Source organism: Schistocerca cancellata, chromosome 9 (assembly GCF_023864275.1).
Source record: "Schistocerca cancellata isolate TAMUIC-IGC-003103 chromosome 9, iqSchCanc2.1, whole genome shotgun sequence".
In the NCBI taxonomy this organism is placed as follows: Eukaryota; Metazoa; Arthropoda; class Insecta; order Orthoptera; family Acrididae; genus Schistocerca; species Schistocerca cancellata.
Genome location: NC_064634.1, coordinates 182,800,850 through 182,821,684, shown reverse-complemented (window position 1 = coordinate 182,821,684; position 20,835 = coordinate 182,800,850). Strand labels below are relative to the sequence as shown.

General features: G+C 43.8%; 1 protein-coding gene across 3 annotated transcripts in view; it reads left to right on the top strand.

Annotated features, from left to right (window-relative positions):
- LOC126100919 (uncharacterized protein CG4449) overlaps positions 1 to 19,298 on the top strand; it is a 153,428-nt gene extending 134,130 nt beyond the window's left edge. For all 3 annotated transcript variants that reach the window (XM_049911586.1, XM_049911585.1, XM_049911584.1), the window contains exon 7: positions 17,536 to 19,298. In XM_049911586.1, coding sequence (XP_049767543.1) covers positions 17,536 to 17,834 — 299 coding nt within the window. In that variant the 3' untranslated portion in view covers positions 17,835 to 19,298. The remainder of the gene's footprint in view (positions 1 to 17,535) is intronic.
- Positions 19,299 to 20,835: the final 1,537 nt, after the last annotated feature.

Here is a 20,835-nt window from a genome sequence, read left to right as displayed (position 1 = left end):
GATGACCTCAAAAGTTAAGTCGCATAGTGCTCAGAGCCATTTTTTTTTCTATTAGTGCTTGAAGCTCAGGGACTTTCCCAGCACAACTACAACAATTTACTACTACAATTCCAACTGTTCCTTGATCCAAGCTCGTCCTGTATTTGCCATGCAGCCTATGAGATTACAGCCCACCGCATACTTTCCCGAGGCCTTCTAACCTAAAAAAACGCCCAGTCCACGCCACACAGCCTCCGCTACCCGTGTAGCCACCAGCTGAGTGTAATGAAATTCTGACCTATTCAGCGGAACCCGAAACCCCACCACCCTATGGCGCAAGTCAAGGAATCTGCAGCCAATACGGTCGCAAAACCATCCGAGACTCTTGATTCAGACCCTCCACCTGGCTCTGCACCAAAGGTCCGCAGTCGGTTCTGTCACGATGCTGCAGATGGTGAGCTCTTCCTTCATCTCGTAAGCAAGACCGGCAGCCTTCACCAAATCAGATAGCCGCTGGAATCCAGAGAGAATTTCCTCAGATGCAAAGTGACACACGTCATTAGTGCCGACATGTGCCACCACCTGCAGCTGGCTGCACCCTGTGCTCTTCATGGCATCTGGAAGGACCCTTTCCACATCACGAATGACTCCACACGGAATGCACATGGAGTGCACACTGGATTTCTTCCCCTCCTTAGCCGCCATATCCCTAAGGGGCCCCATTACGTGCCTAACATTGGAGCTCCCAACCACCAATAAGCCCACCCTCTGTGATTGCCCGGACCTTGAAGGCTGAGAATCATCCTCTGAAACAAGGCAGGCAGCTGCATCTGGCTCAGCCAGAGACAGTGCCTGAAACCTGTTTGTCAGATGCACCGGGGAGGCTTTCTGATCAGCCTCCAGGGACGTCTTTCGCTGCCTGCCACGCCTTGGAATGACCTCCCAGTCAACCACAGGCGAGGGCTCAGCCCCACTGCGGGCAGCAACCAGGGCAACCACAGTGGCAGACCGATCTGGGGACAGACGGGACGAGGTTGACATCCCCGTGATACCCAAGTCCGGCCCCCCACAGTGGTGCCCATTGGCAACAGCCTCAAGCTGCGCGACCGAAGTCAGCGGCACTTGCAGCTGTGACCGAAGGGATGCCATCTCGGCCCTCATCCGAACACAGCAATCACAGTCCCTGTCCATTCTAATCGATGTTGAAGAACAGTTACTGAAACAAGAGTCCGTGCCTAGATAACGCAAGGGAAACACGCAAAGAATGTATTAACTAACCTGTACAAATGCCTAACGACTGCGCTACAATATACCTGAATTTACGATTACAGTAACTAAAACTCGAAATTACACCTCTTAAACGAAACTCACATGCAATTTAAGTAAGAATCTACGAAGTAAACACTGAAGCGCGATGCTACAACTCTCAAATACTATAATACGCCCGAAATTTATGAATTAAACAATGCAAGTACCCAAAAACACGCAAAGAAATTAAGAATTAAACTATGTAACAAATAAGTAAGCTAGGAGTATACGACATGCTGCTGGAAGCTGCTGATCCAACGGCGGCAGGGAGCACACTCAGAATAGTTGTTAGTATGTTGCAGTGTCTGTCTATAGTACTAAGCGACTCTCCTGGAACCTGGTACCAATTGCAGGTTGCTTGCTTAATGGCTTCCAAGGGCAACAAAAAATTGATTTTTAATATTTTGTTTGATTCTTGCCAAATTTAAAAATTTAAAATGCTGTCATAATCTCCTTTTTAAGAGGTATAATCTTATATTAAAAGTTTAACACACTAAGGCAAGTATTACAGTTAGAAACTGTGTTTGTCTTGAGGCAGCATAACTCATGGTGTGCAAATACCCAGATTATATTCATCCAGTATTTGAGAATAAGGGCTCTTAGGGACCTGGAACAGACTTCATACTTAATTTCAAACCTTTAAGAAAGCTGTCATTGCTGACAACCACGCCTTCCTCCCCTACCCCACCCCAAATAATGAAGGGAAAAAAGTTTATCATTTCCTACACTTTTGCTGGTCATGTAGCAAAACTTAAGCATCAGACATGGTATTTTAATTTATTACTTCTTTACTATGGACCTTATTCATAGCACAGTTAGCAGACAGTATCCATGTATACCATTAAATGTACCTGCAAAATGATACCATTGTATGACATACAGTTCAGGAGATGTGACATAATAAGTATTGAGATACTTTTGCTTAAAATAGTCTGCAAATTGCCAAAACTACATTCATCCATTGTAGCACTTAACATGTTAACTCATTTGTAAAGTGTTAATTCATGATGATTTGCAGACAAAAGTTTTTCCGTCTCAAGAACATTTATTATAATCATACTCAGAATATGTTCCATAATTCTGCAGCAAACCAGTGTTACGGATATTGGTCTGTAATTTTATGGGTCTGTTCTTTTACCATTCTAACCTGCACTTTTTTCCAATTGCTTGAGACTTTGTGCTGGACAAGAGATTTATAATAAATCCAAACTAAGTAAGGGATCAGTGCTGTATAGTGCTCTCTGTAAAACCGGATTGGGATTCTATCCAGATGTGGTGACTTATTTGTATTTATCTCCTTCAGTTGCTTCTCTACACCAGGGATACCTAGTACTATGTCCTCTATATGGGAGTCTGTGGGATGTTCAAATGACAGTATGTTTGTACAATTCTCTTTCATGAAGGGTTTCTCAAATACAAAATTTAAAACTTCAGTTTTCCTTTTATCATGTTCCTTTTCCATGCCAGACTAGTCACTGATTGACTCGATGAAAGACTTTGACTCGCTTAGTGATTTTAAGTAGCCTAGCCACTTGTGGTACATTCCTCAGTCTTCCTGGGCATCACTGAATGGTTGAAAAGCTGGAATAGCTGTCAATGTTTGTCACTGTCAGAGTGTTGAACTTTTCAAAAAATTACCAATTCTAGATTTTGATTGACTTGTTGCTGCCACATTTAAGAAAATTTTGTGTCCATGATAGTTGTGCCTTGATATGAAAGTAACTTCCTTGTTGCCAAATTAATGACTCGCTCTTCTACAGCAACAGTCAATTATTACATTCACATAGGTACATTCCTACACGAAACAGAAGTATACAAGTTCACATTAAAATAAAATAATTGTGTTGAGGCAGGAGAAAATTAAAAGAATTTGTATAACTAATTTGATGTGCATGAAGGTTAAACTGAATTCTTGTTAGTTGTCAGTTAGTAACACGGATGTGTCGATATTGATAGGTGGTGGTGGAAAGCACCACAGTAGTTAGTCTGTTCGCTTGATGGAATAAGTATACCAATCCACAGCTGCAAAGTGTAACATTACTCCAGTAATCTCACACATAGCAGTGACAGCAGTCTGTTTCATTCTGTGACAGATTCTATAAATATAGTGTTGTCATGCATGAAAGTGTCAATTAAGATCAGAACACAGCACTAGATGACTGATAGTAGCTGACAGCTAGCTTGATGCTGCTAAGTCTCAAACAATTCAGTTAGCTTTCAGTCCACTGGAGATGCTGTGTTTTACATGCTATAGCATTCCTGCCATTGGGAGATGTAATAACACTTATCGGTAGTTCCTTGTCTTCTATTGATACATCAAGCATACTTACAAGAAAATCTGTAAAGAGCCTAAGAAAAGGGCTAAATAGGAGTGGTAAAATCGTGATTTGTGGAAGAGGGTAAAGTGAAAGAAAAACCAGAGTGAAATGTGAGTTGAAAATATTGAAATTTCCTAAGTTTTTTGCACTAACTCGATGTATATGAATAGCGAGGTATCAAAGTCCAGGAATTCCATCAGTTTGGGCAGGAAGTATTTATTAAAGTGTGTCTTTTCTCCTTTGAATGGATGCTGAAGGAACAAAAGGCAGAAATTTGGGTGAGTGAAATCTTGGAAGCATAGCACATTTGATCTATAAAATTTTGGGAATCAGACATTAACCAAACTATGTCAACTGTAAATCATTCAGCCATCTTCATAATGAGCCAGAAAGACTGACAATGAAGTACTCTCTTCCGCCCACCCTATACACCAGTAGGGCGAGCCAAGTGCATATGAGTACATAGCAAATTACAGTTGAATAATATCACTTGGTTGCAGAGATATATGCTACCATGATCCCTCTGTGAAGGATGTTGTTTCCGAAATTCTGGTCAGCGGGGTGGACAGTTTGTTGTGCCTGACAAAGAATCGTCATTAACTTGACCTCATTTTAAGGAGAAAAAAAGCACACTTGTAAATTGTCAGTCCCAGCTTTCAATCCCGTGTGAAAATTTGGGCCACAATTCTGATAGCATGCAGTACAGCTTGTAAACTTCAGCTCACACCAGTTGTCTGTTACTTGCTCTGCTCCGCTGCAGCCATCTAATGCCCTAGTGTGAAGCACTGTTTGGTGCAATGACAGCCAGAGCCCTCTTATATGCAAAATGTAGAAGGCGAGAGAAGGAGAGGGAGGAAGTGGTCGCATCCACCCAACATGTTTTGAAATCTTGTTCGAGAACATGGTAATCCATGCAAAAAATAGTAAGCGCTACGAGTATGTAATATGTCACCACCATGCTGTGCGGTGTCGGTTGTAGTTGGAATGCACCTCTGTGATGCACAGTAACAAACTCTGGTAACCGACAAGTGTGAGAAACCACCACAAATGATCACACAAATTAATTTAAAACAAGGATACTGCCACACAATCGAAAAGTCTTATTTAAATGAATATTAATAAGACTGATCAAATTATGTGTGATACAAATGAGTGCCACACCACTGACATAGACTTATTAATGGGAGGGGGATCTTCTAACTATGAAAACAAGTGGTCACTATAAGAATTAGCTTTATTGTCTTTAAACATGAAAGTTACCCACTGATGTATTAAAAAGAACCATTGACAAACAGACAAGAAATTACAACGCTAAAGTGTAACCTTATGACAAGTGGGCTGGGAGGATGAAAGACAGTTACGTTAATAATTCGTAGACATTACCATTGACTGCACAAGTTGCGAATTATATGTAGAAAGTATCTGGAAAGGTAGGTGCGAACATTATAGGATTGCCAAAATGCACTTGAGGGCAGGGCAGGAGCCTGGATGTGTGACTTTAAAACTGCGAACTTGCTCCTGAAGAGAGTGAATTAACTTGATGTCTGAAAGGCATCGGCAGGTGCAATGATGTCACATCTTATGAAACACACAGAGCATAATTAAGGAAGGCGGCAGCAGTAGTGGCCATCGAATATGATTTTAGCCCTTTTTTTGCTCTTAATGCTCAAGTACAGACATCCTTCTAGTGGCAGCTAGGTATATCTCATCAGCCCTCTCTTAAGAAGTCTCTCTCCTGTCCTAAATTCTGCTAAAGCCTTACAGGAAGTCATTACAAAAGCCTAAATTGAAATGTACTCTTCCATGTCAAAATGTGAAGTATTTACTCTCCTGAAAATGTAAAGCAAAGTGGCTCGGTGAGTGCTCCATAACTTGGCTGTCTTTTCCCCAGAGCAGGAACTCACCACTAAGTGAGCACAGAGATTGCGATTTCTGACAAATGAAATATATTTAACTGCGTCAAACAATCTCCTACTCTTTTCTATTTCATTATTCTTAAATCAGTTGATCAGAGGTAGGAAAATGGAACCAGGAGACTTCTCTCATTCCATAACATGATTCTAAAACTGACAAATGACAAACTTGGCACATAGTCCCCAAGTCAAAAGCATGTTGACACAGATAACCCAATAGGAATTCTGTATTCTGAAAATTTTGAACAAGCCATTAGCTGGCATGGCTGTGGGGCCATGGTGCCTTCCATGCTGGGCTATATGAAGTGATCTAGGCGCTTCAGTCTGGAACCGTGTGACCGCTACGGTCGCAGGTTCGAATCCTGCCTCTGGCATCGATGTGTGTGATGTCCTTAGGTTAGTTAGGTTTAATTAGTTCTAAGTTCTAGGCAACTGATGACCTCAGAAGTTAAAAGTCGCATAGTGCTCAGAGCCATTTGAACCATATATGAAGTGACTCCTTTGTAGAAGTTTTTTTATCTAGTCAAAAGGGGCTCTTTCCAGAATGCTGTGTCTTTAAGTGAATACAGCATGAGTACTCCCTGCTGCACGGGGGTTGAGGATGCAAGTGAATGGTATTCTGGCTGCCTCCCGAAACCCATTCTAGCTGGATCAAGTTTATAACTCTGCCGTGTTCACTTAAGAGGGGCCTTAACTTGTGCTGTCCAGCCTTGCTGTAAACATTTAAAAACCCTAGCATACTATAGAGAAAAGGGAAGAAAAACAGTGAATGAAAACAATTGCAGGTGGTACTGATCCAGGTGTGCAATTACTGAGCAATGTGACTGAATTACTACTTGTTCAAGGTAATTTGCAGATCATGCTCTGAAATATGTTAGTGGACAGTTTCAGAGGAAAATGGCTGTGTAGCAACACACAAATACAGTTTTAACAATATTGTTATATTTTGATATACAAATTATTAAGGAACGAAGTTAACAATTCTCAAATTGCTGTTAAATCATGCCAATCATGTTGACGAATTGTACATCTGCTGCAGACTTACTTTTCTGTAACAGTGCCAGCTTTAAAATACCAAGAAAATAACACAGAACAGCCATGTTAGTAACTAGATTATGCTAAGCTACTTCATTTTTGACGCACTACTTAGTTTCATTCATTTACACTGCACTTGTGAATCACAACATAAAAATGTTCAAAGTAGAGAGGTCTCTGGCAACATCTAGAGCAGGGCTTAACAACTGGCTGGTTTTTGAGCGCGAGTACTTGCGTCTGCTCAGGCACGTGCTTGTGAGCAGGTGCAAGATCATGGAGTAGGGAGGGAGGGGAGGGAGGGGAAGTGCGCACGCATGTTTGAATGTGATCTCGCGTTCTTAGCAGATTTAACTAGCCATCTGAATGCTTTGAACATTTCACTACAAGGTGAAGATCTGCTAATTACTCATTTCATAGATCGAATACGAGCTTTTAAAATGAAATTGACACTTTGGGTGAGTCAGCTGGAAACAGAAAACCTAGCTCATTTTCCTAAATTATCATCCATGCAAGATGTTCACAAAGACTGTGAACGTTATTCACATAGTTTAGTTGATCAGCGCTTTCGAGATCTGACAGCACTAGACAGTGATTTTGATCTGTTCTCTCCATATTCAGCGAATATTTAAGAGACTCGTCCTGAGCTGCAGCAAGAAATTATTGACAGAATACAGAGACAAATTTCAGAACAAGAAAAACATTTTGGAATTCTACAGACACTTCCCTCAGGATAGATTTCCTCGTTTGCACAAACTGGTGGCTACAATAATATTAATGTTGGGTTCCAAGTATGTTTGTGAACAACTGTTCTCTGCAATGAAATGTAACAAGACACACCTGAGAAACGCGTTGTCTGATTGAAATTTAAACTGCACGCTGCGCCTAAAATGCACAAGAACAATTACTCCGAACATAGACGCAATTGTAAAGGGCAAAAAGTACAAGATAACCGAGAATCCCACACTTCAGTGACACCTTTTATTGTGTAACAGTTCCCAAATTAATGCGAATGTAGAGGCATACACTAAGCTAATAAAATTATGTGGCATGTGTACATTCTCCTTTATTTGTTTCATTTGTCACTGTAATAATTCGTGAGTGATATCCCTGCAGGTGGCCGCGGATTTACATTGACTGGCGGCAGCTGTTGTGTGCCCCACGTGACTTTCCCCACTCTCCGCTCTGGTCCGGTAGTGGGGGTAGCATGCTCGCGCTGCTCCGTGCTCGCGCCTTGCTATTCACAGCTTGCTCCGCGAGCACATATGTTGTGAAGCCCTGATCTAGAGGTTAGAAACTGCAAACTTTGAAGCAATGTACAAATCATGTTACCATAGTCAAAGCAGTATTTCACAAATCTTTTATTCACTCCACTTTACAATACATCACACTTGGGCATTAAGCAGCTGAGGAGGGTGAAACAGTGACAAACATCCTGTGCATGCAAAAGTTTAAAAGCTGAACTTTCAGAAAGTCATAACTATGTACTAGCCAAATTGTGGCCCAAACTTCTGCACAGAATTGATTGCTGGGGCATTTATCTTACAAGTGTGCTTTTTTCTCCTTAAATATGAGAGATCAAGTTGGTTGATGTTTCCTTGTGAGAGTTAACAATTGCCAGTGTTGGATTCAACATATTGTTGAGATTAAAAACCATCATCACACTTCTTTAAATCATTCATCAACCATATTTCAGTAGCTCCCCTGAAAACTGAATCCAAGAAAGATGAAACACGTTGAAGGCAGAACAACTTGTTATTTAACCTTAAATATGGCCCCCCTGCATGTTCGGGGGTAAGAATAGGCCTGCGGTATTCCTGCCTGTCGTAAGAGGTGACTAAAAGGAGTCTCAAACGTTTCGGCCTTACGTGATGGTCCCCTGTCGGGTTTGACCTCCATATCTCAAAATTTTTCCAAAGAGCGAGCCGATTGGGGAAGGGCGCCTTACTTGGTACATTGTGTCCATCTTGCGTTGAGAATTATCGCCAGCTTATTCGTCGTTGCATTGCAGTCCTGCCTGCTCTCCATCTCTTGGGCATGGGTCCGTTCCTGCGTGCACTTTCTGCCATGCAATGTGCAGTGCCACTTTTTGCACTGACGGCGACCATGGACTACATCTCACCTAAAATCCAGCACGGTAGCCAGTCCGTTGTGGTGGGGCCGCCATGAACCCTGTTGGTTGTAGCCCCCTGACAACACAGGGATTGCTCTACTGATGCCTGCGCCGTTTACTCCCCATGTATGCAAAGGAGTAGATGCCCATCTCCCTGGGGCTTCAGGACTCCCGGCAATGGCCATCCTGCCGGATGGCCTTTGCTGTGGCTGGGTGGCGCCCGTGGGGAGGGCCCTTGGTCAGAGTAGGTGGCAACAGGGTGGATGACACACAATGAAGCGTGGCACATCATCTCTTGCTGGTGGCCAGCCACCAGCAATCTCTAAGTGTTCAAAAGCTCACTTTAAGGCTAATGTGTATGACCCTAAATCGTTCCCCTCCCTGGCCACACCATGGGAGGAACGAAAGGCTATGAATGACAGCAAAAGGTATTCGCCCCAGTATCTCATCTGTACCAGAGCTGATGGGGAATCATTTGTGTCGGTGAAGCCGTAGTTCTTTGTAGAACATTTAGAGGACAAGTTCGGGGAGGTGGAGGGCCTGTCCAAAATGTGGTCAAGGTCAATCTTAATCGAAACAGCATCCTCTGCCCAGTCACGAGCCTTGCTCGTTTGTACGAAGGTGGGGGATGTTTCTGTTGTTATCATCCCACATAAAAGCTTAAATATGGTCCAGGGCATTATTTTCCACAGAGATCTTCTTTTACAGTCCGATGACGAGCTACACGCCAACTTAGAGCGGCGAGGTGTCCATTTCGTCCGGCACGTCCACCGGGGTCCGAGGGATCATCAAGTTGCCACCGGTGCCTTCTTCTTGGCCTTCGAGGGTGACACATTACCTGAGAAGGTCAAGGTGATGGTCTACTGTTGTGATGTCAAACCCTATATCCCTCCCCTGATGCGGTGCTTCAAGTGTTGGAAGTTCGGCCATATGTCTTCTCGCTGTGCTTCCACCCTCATCTGTCGCGATTGTGGTCAACCATCCCATCCTGATACTCCATGTGCCCCGCCTCCCATCTGTGTCAACTGCGGGGACTGTAAGATTCTAGAGAAGGAACGGAAAATAATGGAATACAAGACCCTGGATAGACTGACCTACACTGAGGCTAAGTGTAAGTTTGAATGACTACATCCAGTACGCATGACGTCCTCTTATGCTGCCACTGTCGCTCCTGCTAGTTCCCATTGCTGCACCACACACTGTCGGCTCTCAGAGCCAGAGGACCTCACCTGCCCCCTTGATGGTGGGGGGCACTTCACTCCCTGTTGCTCCTGCTCCATCTACTTCAGGAGCAACACCCCCCCAACCATCGGGGACATCAGTTCCCCCTTCCCAGCCGGAGAAGTGTAAGACTTCTTCGGCTCCTCTCGCCAGGAAGGGGTCCCTTGGGGACCTCCCTTCGCAAGTTCCGACCGCTTTAAAAGCGGACACCCGCAAGTGGCTCAAACAACCACCAGTCGCTGGTCGTAGGGCCTCACGGTCGTCCGTCCGTCCCTGAGACTGATCCAGTGAAGCCCTCCCATCCTGAACCACCGAAAGCACAGAGAGAGAAGCTGAAAATGAAAAAGGTTCCCAAGAATCCCGACATTGCACTGGCACTCGTTCCACCGCTTCCTACAAGCTTAGCGTCTGAGGACGAGGTCGAGATTCTGGCGTCTGCTAAAGACCTGGATCTCGCCGGTCCCTCAGATGCCATGAATATCACTCGCATGGGTACTGAATTGGTGGCAGCGAGTGAACAAGCAGCGTAAACTGCCTTCCCAGTCCCTTCACGCCCTTCTGAGCCATGTACAATATCATCCTCCAGTGGAACTGCAGCAGTTTCTTCCATCATCTAGCTGAGCTCAGACAACTTATCAGCCTTCACCCTTTCTTCTGCATTGCTCTTCAGGAAACTTGGTTTCCAGCGATGCGAACCCCTGCCCTCCATGGCTATCGGGGTTATTATAAGAACCGGGCAGCTTATGAAAGGGTGTCTGGTGGCGTCTGCATCTATGTCCTTCACTCTTCACAGCGAGTCTGTCCCTCTACAAACACCTTTAGAGGCTGTCGCTGTTCGGGTGTGGACGCCACAGGCTGTCACCGTCTGCAGTCTTTACCTTCCACCGGATGGTGATGTCTCGCAGCATGTCCTGGCTGCGCTGATAGCCCAATTGCCGCCACCTTTCTTGCTATTGGGCGACTTCAACGCCCATAACCCTCTGTGGGGTGGGTCAGTGGCAACAGGTCGAGGCGCCATCGTTGAGCATTTATTGTCGCAGCTCGATCTCTCGATTTTAAATGATGGTGCCTTCACACACTTCAGTGTGGCGCATGGCACATACTCCGCCATTGACCTTTCAATATGTAGCCCTAGCCTCTTACCGTCTGTCCAATGGAGTGTGCATGACGACCTGTGTGGTAGTGACCACTTTCCGATCTTTCTGTCACTACCACAGCGTCACTCTTCTGGGCGCCCTAGCAGATGGGCTATGAATAAGGCTGACTGGGACTTGTTCTCCTCCACTGCCGCTCTTGAGTCTCTCTCTAATGACGACATTGATGCGGTGGTTCAATCGGTCACCACCGGCATCGTTACTGCCGCCGAATCTGCCATTCCCGGTTCTTCTGGGTCCCCTCGGCGGAAGGCTGAGCCTTGGTGGTCGCCTGAGATCGCTGAAGCGATTAAAGATCGCCGGCGGGCGCTCCAGCGTCACAAGCGACATCCCTCCTTAGACCACCTTATCGCCTTCAAACGGCTGCGTGCGCGGGCCCGCCTCCTTATCCGCCAAGGCAAGAAGGAGTGCTGGGAGCGGTATGTGTCCACCATTGGCCTCCATGTCACTCCTTCGCAGGTCTGGGCCAAGATTCGACGCGTCTACGGCTATCGGACCCCTGTCAGTGTCCCTGCGCTCTCACTGAATGGAGCAGTTTGTACTGGCTCCGACGTAATTGCCAACCGCTTGGCAGAGCATTTTGCTCTGAGTTCCGTTTCTGTGAATTACCCACTGGCCTTCTGCTCCATTAAAGAGCGGATGGAACGTTGGAGCCTTTTATTTCGCACCCACCATCCTGAATCCTACAATGTTCCATTCAATGAGTGGGAATTTCACAGTGCCCTAGCTGCTTGCTCTGATACCGCTCCTGGGCCAGATCGCATCCACTGTCAGATGCTGAAACACCTTTCAGTGGACTGCCAGCGCCGCCGCCTTGACCTTTACAACCGTCTCTGGGTTGAGGGTGAGTTTCCGTCGCAATGGCGGGACAGCATTGTTATCTCCATTTTGAAACCTGGCAAGAACCCCTTGGACGTGGACAGCTACCACCCCATTAGCCTCACCAACGTTCTTTGCAAGTTGCTCGAACGGATGGTGAGCCAGCGATTGAGTTGGGTACTTGAGTCTCAGGGCCTCCTGGCTCCGTCTCAGGGTGGGTTCCGTAAAGGTCGCTCTGCCGCCGACAATCTGGTGTGCCTGGAGTCAGCCATCCGTACGGCCTTTGCCCGCCGTCAGCACCTCGTCGCTGTCTTTTTCGACATGCAGAAGGCATACGATACGACATGGCGCCATCACATCCTCTCTACGCTTCATGATTGGGGTCTTCGGGGTCTGCTGCCGATTTTAATACGCAATTTTCTGTCACATCGTACCTTCTGCGTGCAATTTGCAGCCTCCCATAGTTCCTCTCGAGTTCAGGAGAACGGGGTACCACAGGGGTCTGTTTTAAGTGTCTGCCTGTTTTTAATTTCAATTAATGGGCTCGCTGCGGCGGTGGGAACGTCTGTCTCAGCATCCTTGTATGCTGATGACTTCTGCCTCTACTACAGCTCCATTGGCTTGCCGCTGCTGAACGTCAGCTGCAGGGCGCTATCCGCAAGGCGCAGTCTTGGGCTGTAGCGCTTGGCTTCCAGTTTTCGGCTGCCAAGACCTGGGTTATGCATTTCTGCCGGCGACGCATAGTTCACCCTGAGCCACAGCTTTATCTTGCTGTGGTGGAGACGCATAGCTTTTTGGGTGTGGTTTTTGATGCCCGGTTGACTTGGTTCCCACATATTCGGCAGCTTAAGCAGATGTGTTGGCGGCATCTTAATGCTCTGCGATGCTTGAACCACACCAGGTGGGGTGCCGACCGCTCTACCCTCTTACGGCTCTACCAGGCATTAATCCAGACCTGTCTGGATTATGGAAGCCTGGCTTATGGTTCAGCATCCCCATCTGCATTGCGTGTGCTGGACCCAATTCTTCACAGCGGGATCTGACTTACCACTGGTGCTTTCCGGAACAGCCCTGTGGACAGCATACTTGTGGAGGCAGGTGTCCCTCCACTGCGGTTACGGCACCAACATTTACTGGCAGCTTATGCTGTGCATGTTTGTAGCTTGCCCGGGCATCCTAATTATCATCTCCTGTTCCCACAGTCGGTCGTCCATTTCCCAGAATGTCGGCCCCGGTCGGGTTGTATGATTGCCGTCCGCATCAGAGAGCTTCTCTCTGGGCTTGGGGTTTACACTCTTCCACCTCCTTTCCGGGCCCCTCTGCGTACACCCCTGTGGTGTGTGCCCCGCCCTTGCCTTCGGCTTGACTTGGCACAGGGCCCGAAGGACTCAGTCCCTCCGGAGGCCTTCCGCCGCCGCTTTACTTCCATCCGAGCCATGTATCAGGGCTCTGGCATTGTTTATACTGACAGTTCGATGGTTGCTGGTCATGTCGGTTATGCTCTAACTATATGGGACCATTACGAACAACGATCCTTGCCGGCTGGCTGCAGCGTTTTCACTGCTGAGCTGGTCGCCATCTTTCGTGCCCTAGAGTATATCTGCTCCTGCTCAGGTGAGTCCTTCGTTACCTGTAGCGTCTCCCTGAGCAGTTTACGAGCTATTGACCAGTGTTTCCCTCACTCTCATCTGGTGGTGGCTGTCCAGGAGTCCCTCCATGCTCTTGCTTGTTGCGGACGCTCTGTGGTATTTGTGTGGACCCCAGGCCATGTTGGGATACCCGGCAATGAACATGTAGACCGCCTGGCGAAAGAGGTCACTAGTAAACCATCTCTGGACATTGGCCTCCCAGAGACTGATTTGAGGGCAGTCTTACGCTGCACAGTTCTCACGCTTTGGGATGCTGAATGGTGTGATCTGACCACACGTAATAAACTCCGTGCTGTCAAGGAGACGACAGCTGTATGGCGATCATCCATGCGAGCCATTCGCAGGGACTCTGTTGTCCTTTGTCGGCTCCGCATCGGACACACCCGGCTGATGCATGGATATTTACTGAGCCGTGGGGACCCGCCTCTCTGTCGCTGTGGGGCGGTTGTGACGGTGGTGCACATTTTATTGTCCTGTCCAGTTTTAGCTGTGCTCAGGCAGACATTTGCGCTGCCTGATACGCTCCCTGCCCTTTTAACTGATGACCCTGCTATGGCAGGCTTAGTTTTGCGTTTTATTTGGGCAGGGGGCTTTTATCAACTAATCTAAGTGCTTGTCTTTCTGTGTTGATTCTGGCCTATGGCCTCCGATTTTAGTCTGATTTTTTAGTGTGTTTCTCGGTGGTTGGCTTTTTGTTTTTTATCTCTATGGTCGGCCAACCACTGTCATACTCTGTGTGATTTTAACTCGTTTTGTCCGATCTCTGTCTGAGTCTGTCTTGTCCTGTGTCGTCTGCCATCTTTTCTGTTGTTCGTTTTTTATTCTCTGTGGGTGTTTTTAGTTTTTGGAAAAAGGGACCGATGACCGTAGTAGTCTGGTCCCTTTAATCCCCCAAACCGACCGACCGGCCTTAAATATGGAATTCTATACCCAGAAGTAATAGAAGAATCCATAGATAAGATGAAACAGACATTAAAGTCTGGATATTCTTGTAGCCCTTGGTGTATCTTGGCGTCCTACAGTGCTTATTCATGGCAGATTTATCAGACACAAGCAGGCGGGTATAGTGTCGATGTTCCATTCAATGTACATAAAGTATGTCTGCTATACAGCAAGCCACACAAAGAGAGAGAATTTTATACTTGCCTGCCTTAGAATCCACAGACTTAATTCTGCTAATCAAATGTGCTACATCACTGAGAGGTGACACTTGTTTAATGTTAATGCAGGCTGTCACTAAATGCTCAGACTTGTACAGATATAGTGTTTGCTACATGGATATTTTGGTTAATTATAGTGGCTTATAGAGTTAAAATACTTAAATGAAGATGAAATTGATGATTTTCTAAGAAATAATTATACTTGAGTGTGGTTAATTTTTAATTTTTGTGAAACTGTGATGGCAACCCACATTGATGTAAGTGATAAAAGTGAAATAAATAAACTAAGTTGGCATCAGTATTTCTTAGTACAATGGGAGATTTGTGCATGTGATGAAGGAGTTTACTGTAAGAGTAAAGTGGCATTGGACAATATTAATGACCCAGGAAATGCTGTCTTCTACTCTTTTCAAAGACGTACATCTGTAACAGGCATGTCGTTTTTGCTCTTTGCTTCACACTCATTCACAAGAACATTATTTGTTTGAATAAAGGATGTCACCAGTACCTATAAAAATTCATTGTTCCAGTCACGATATACACAAATGGAAAAAATTCAGAACACCAAAAAATAATTAATGAAGAGCAATGAAATTTCGGGAAAACGTTTGTCTAGGTAACACATTTAGGTGGATAACATTGCAGGATCACATGTTAATGCAAGCACGAGATAAGCCGTTGCAAATGTTAAATGCTGGTACCAGTGTAACCACCAGAATCTTGAATGCAAACAAGCACACATTGTGTAGTAGAGGTGCCAGATGTCAGTATGTGGATGGAGCTCCGTGTCTGTTGCACTTGGTCAGTCAATACAAGGACAGTTAAAGCTGTTTGTAGATGACACCAGAATTATCATCCGATGATGTCTCATAGGTGCAGGATTGGAGACATCTGATGATTGAGCAGGCCAAGGCAACATATCGACATTCTGTAGAACGTATGGGTTTACAACAGCAGTATGTGAGCAAGTGTTATCCTGTTGAACACCACCCTCTGGAATGCTGTTCATGAATGGCAGCAGAACAGGTCAGATTGCCAGAGTGGTGTACAAATTTGCAAATCAGTGTGCGTGGGATAACCACGAGAATTGTCCTGCTGTCATACGAAATTGCACCCAGGCCATAACTTCAGGTGTAGATCCAGTGTGTCTAGTACACACTCATTACTTGCAGGCTCTCAAATAGCCTCCTCTTAACCAACACACACTCACCACTGGGACTGAGGCAGAACCAGCTTTCATCAGAAAACACACTGGACCTCAACCCTGATCTCCAATGAGCTCTCACTTGACACCACTGGAGTTGCAAACGCCAGTGGTTTGGGGTCAGTGAAATGTATGCTACAGGGCTTCTGGCTCGGAGCTGTTCTTGAAATAACCGATTTGTAACAGTTTTTTGTGTCACTGTGGTGGCAACTGCTGCTCAAATTACTGCTGCAGATACACTGTGATGCGCGAGAGCTGTACTCCAAACACAATAGTCTTCCCTCTCGTGGCGCAGTGGTTAGCACACTGGACTCGCATTCGGGAGGACGACAGTTCAATCCCGTCTCCAGCCATCCTGATTTAGGTTCTCCGTGATTTCCCTAAATCGTTTCAGGCAAATGCCGGGATGGTTCCATTGAAAGGGCACGGCTGAATTCCTTCCCCATCCTTCACTAACCCGAGCTTGTGCTCCGTCACTAATGACCTCGTTGTCGACGGGACATTAAAACACTAACCACCACCACCACCACCACCACCACCACCATCTTCCCTCTCAGTAGTGACACATGGCTGTCTGGTGTCCAGTCTTCTTGCGATACTAATTTCTAGTGACCAATGCTGCCAGCTGTCATGTACAGCTTATCATAGTCTTATTACATGATCTCATTCCAACTCAGTGAGGTATGGTTAATGGCATCTTTGTTGCCTGATAGGCATTCTTGACTAACATCAGCTCAACACATCCAGTCTCAAAGGTAACTAATGCTCTCGACTGTTACAGTGTGTATTTAAAGCAAACCTTATTTCTATTCTTGTAGTGACACTACTAGTGCCAATCTTATGTGGATGCTGCAAATTTGAATAGACATCAGCTTTCATATGTAGAAACACACCAGCCAACTTTCGTTTATGTTGCACAACTCCTTCTTGGTGTTTCAGTTTTCTTTCCATCTGTGTTCTCACAAAATAAGTGTTTCACAGTGCTGATTGATCCCAGCCTTGCATGGAATTTTTCTACATATCAGTGGATTGCTTTTAAACTTACCATACTGTGTTTTTCACAGTTCTCCACAGTTCGTGTTGTATTGATCAGTCGTATGACAAATTTTTTCTTCCACTGTTTGCTTCGCTGGTCATTGTTTTAATGTTTACAGAGTTAACTTAAACTTTGCGCACTCTTTCTGTTTTCACAGCTCTCTCTCTCTCTCTCTCTCTCTCTCTCTCTCTCTCTCTCTCTGAGACACCGAATGAGGTGGCGCAGTGGTTATCACACTGAATTGCTTCAGGCAAATGCTGGTATGGTTCCTTTGAAAGGGCACAGCTGACTTACTTCCCTAATCCAATGGGGGTGATAACCTTCGTGTTTGGTCCCCTCCCCCAAGTCAACCCCCCCCCCCCCCTCTCTCTCTCCCCCCCCCACCCTCCTTCACCGCAGCCCATCCCATCCCCTGACTCTATGTAAAAAAGTGCCACTTTGGAGCGGGCAATGTAGGTATCCTTATTTGGGCATTTATTTCAGCTGCATCCCAGTCATCAGTCGTAATGAGGCAAAAATTTCATGCATGTGTTTTCAAATGGAAATGATTCAATTTCTTTAACAAAAAATTTTAGTTTAAATTTTTGTTTCGTGTATGAAGTGTTAGTAACTGTTCCGATTACTTCCAGATGGAGGTGTAACCACTCTAAATGCTCCAGCACCAGCTGCAGTTACCCATGAAGAAGACTTAAATGATGAAGATGTAGAGCTAAAAATTTTATGTAAAGATAGGAAGAAGCCATTAACTGTTAAAATTCACAAAGATGAAAAAATGAAAGTTCTTATGATAAAAGTTGCTGAGATGTTGGAAATGCCTCAGGAAAGACTGAAGTTTATGTTTGATGGTGAACTTTTGAACTCAAGTGATACTGCTGTGGATCTGGAACTCGAAGGTGGAGAATGTATTGAAGTGAATGTTATTGCATAGAATGCACTCATTTATACCAGATAAATTAGTCGGGAACATATGTGACTTTTAGGAAAACAAATCGTTTTAAAAAATTGTGGTAAAATGTTGGCAGTTTCTTTTAATCAATCATTTGTTTCACTTATTAGTGGAACATACATAGAAACTATTTGTGTGCATGTGGGGAGGGGTTTATTGTTTTAGAACCTTTTGAATAAACTATAGTTTCATTTAAAAGTCTGTAGTGTCCTTTGCCAACACACAAACAACATTGTCATTGAATGTAATTGTTGGTTTCTTGGAGATTCCATTGATCTTAGTTGCACCTCTCACACAATTGCAGTACATTTTCCCAGTGAAAAATGGCATTGTGCTTGCTGCCCATCACATGATTTATTATGTCATAGTTTTTTCTCATGCATTTGTGATTTATCCTTAAAAGCGTTCAATCTTGCTCTTTCTCTCGTAATTTTGATTTCCGTTTTACATTTAGTGATTTGTACTTTACTATGTTCAGTCCTCTATCCCTCTCTTAAACACGCAAAGACTTCTTAGGTTTTAATGTAGCTCTTTGTTTTATAGTTCCAAATGATTGTAATATAAAAATGATTTTGGCGTGTTGGTTTATTGACTGTGTTTCATATGCTGAATAGTTTGAAATTGTGTGTCGGTATATTCCATTTTATAGCACTCTTTTGGAAAAGAGTGGAACAAATCAAAAAATCAACAAACCAATGTGTCCGTCATCACCTAATGTACAAAACTGACTGTGAACATAAGTCTCTTGTGTGGTGATTTACCTATAGCCACTCATATGTGTATCCCTGTAAAAACTGCAAAGAAGAGTACATTCTTGTATTTGTCTTTGTTTTAATTTTGCTTACAGATCTCCAAGTAAAGGAAGACTTTTGTGTGCATATTGTTCCAGTTTTACAATTCAAAACATTAACAAATATAATGTTAACTTTAAGTTATAATATATGTGTTTGAAAGAGGTCTGTAGACAGACAATAGTCTGAAGATTAGGAATAGGAAGAGGAGGGAATTTCTGTTTTAAAGGCGTGGATGGTAGCGGTGATAGGTTAATGTTGAACCAGAACTTGGATGTTGAATGAGCCTTACATGAACTATGATATGCTGTCATCCGCCTTCCTTTTCCTAATCATCCAGTAGCGCTTAAAAAGTTTTTTTCTCTTCCTGTTATGTAATTTATTATTCATAAGAGTTATTTGTGTTTATCCCCTTTTGAATACTGTCACTGTTTTTACATGTTTAACTTGGTATATCTGTTGTCATGACTGAGCATTGTAGATATTTTATTTGATGTTTTCCGTGTAAATAAAATATATTTCTACATGTACAAGACACAATAAAATATCTAAATTGTTTTATAGTATCGTTGCTCCTTTAGAATAGATCAGATTAAAATGTGTGTTTTGTATCGATGGACTGCTAGTTCGAAAATAAATCAACAGTGAAGTAATACGTTCTTAATGCCAGTATCTTTATTACATGCTTTTTACATTCCTCTTTGTACAAGGGACACAATAACATTTTCTGGGTTCAAAAATTGCTTGACATGTTTCATCCCTATATTTCTCAAAATATTCACCATCACTTTGTGCACACAGATCCATCCTCCTAACCAAAGCCTCCAGTCATTAGTTCTTGGTCTTTTGAGTTATCAGCTAATGCTGTTTTGCTGTATGCAAACCTTAAAAACTTTCAAAACTGCAGCTGTGAAAATTGCCCTTGAACTTCAGCAGTTGGAAAAAATAACATGGAGCAGAATCATCTGGTACAGCAACCGTATGTAGAATATTTGAATTAAAAACAGTTTTGGTTGCAATTTATTCTTATATTAACAACACGTTTGGCCTGTGTAGGGCACCTTCAGATTATCTACAAGGATAACAAAATGAGCGCAAATTAAGGTATGGTCCTAGCATGCATAATTTCAAATGTGAATGATGAATTATTACTAACCTTAAAATTTTCCTTTTACAGCATTTTAACATCCGTAAGACAGCTCTGTGCTAGATTGGTGCACGTGTCAAATGAGATAAACCCCCAGACGCCTAGTCAATAACAACTATGCCATGATATAATGTAAAATAAACAATCCAACTACAAGAAACATACATTAATAAAGTTGTACCAGCAGGTCAGAATGGTGCAATGGTTTGGACCAAACTCACAAAAAAGTATACACTATAAACAACACACAGAAGAGGTGCCACCACAAGTTCGTGCCAGGAATGTCAATGAGCAATGGAATGAAGTGTACATACAGTCACTGCAGAGGACACACATAGGTGTCGTTAAAAGCAATTATGTGGCTGTCAACGTATTGAATGCTCAAAATAAATAAATAAATAAATAAATCTAAAAATGATTGAATCACTGTAATGAAATTAAGAGCTTATAATTAATCAAATAATACTCACACATAAAGGGAAAGTTTAAATTACTCCAAATAGATAAACAGTAACACCAGCTGTAACTGAATAAAAATGTAAGTTACAGATTCTTAAAACAGGAAGCCCCCTTCGACTTTAAAAGTATACTGCCTAAGAATGAATCAACTGGAGGGAGGGGGATTAATAAACTGAAATCGAAACCCATTAGAAAAGCATACCAATATTATCCAGTAAATTTTAAGAACTGACCTCATTTAATCATAATAGCGTTGGCTCCCACTAGCGGACTCAGCTTTCAGCAATTGTTCGTCAACTGTACACATATGTAGATGTTTTCTTAAGCATTAAATATGCCGAGTGTCATATATCTGCTTTGACCGCCACCTCTGTGTGTCCTCTGCAGTCATTGTATGTGAGGCTCATTCCATTGTTCATTTGACACTACTGCCGTGAGGTTGTGATGGCACATCTGTGTATTCTGTTTATAGTGTATACTTCTTTGCGAGTTTGGTGTTAAAATTTCACCATTCTGGCCTGCTGGTATGACTTTATTAAGGTCTGTTTCATTCAGTTTGATTATTTATTTAACATTCTAGTCCATT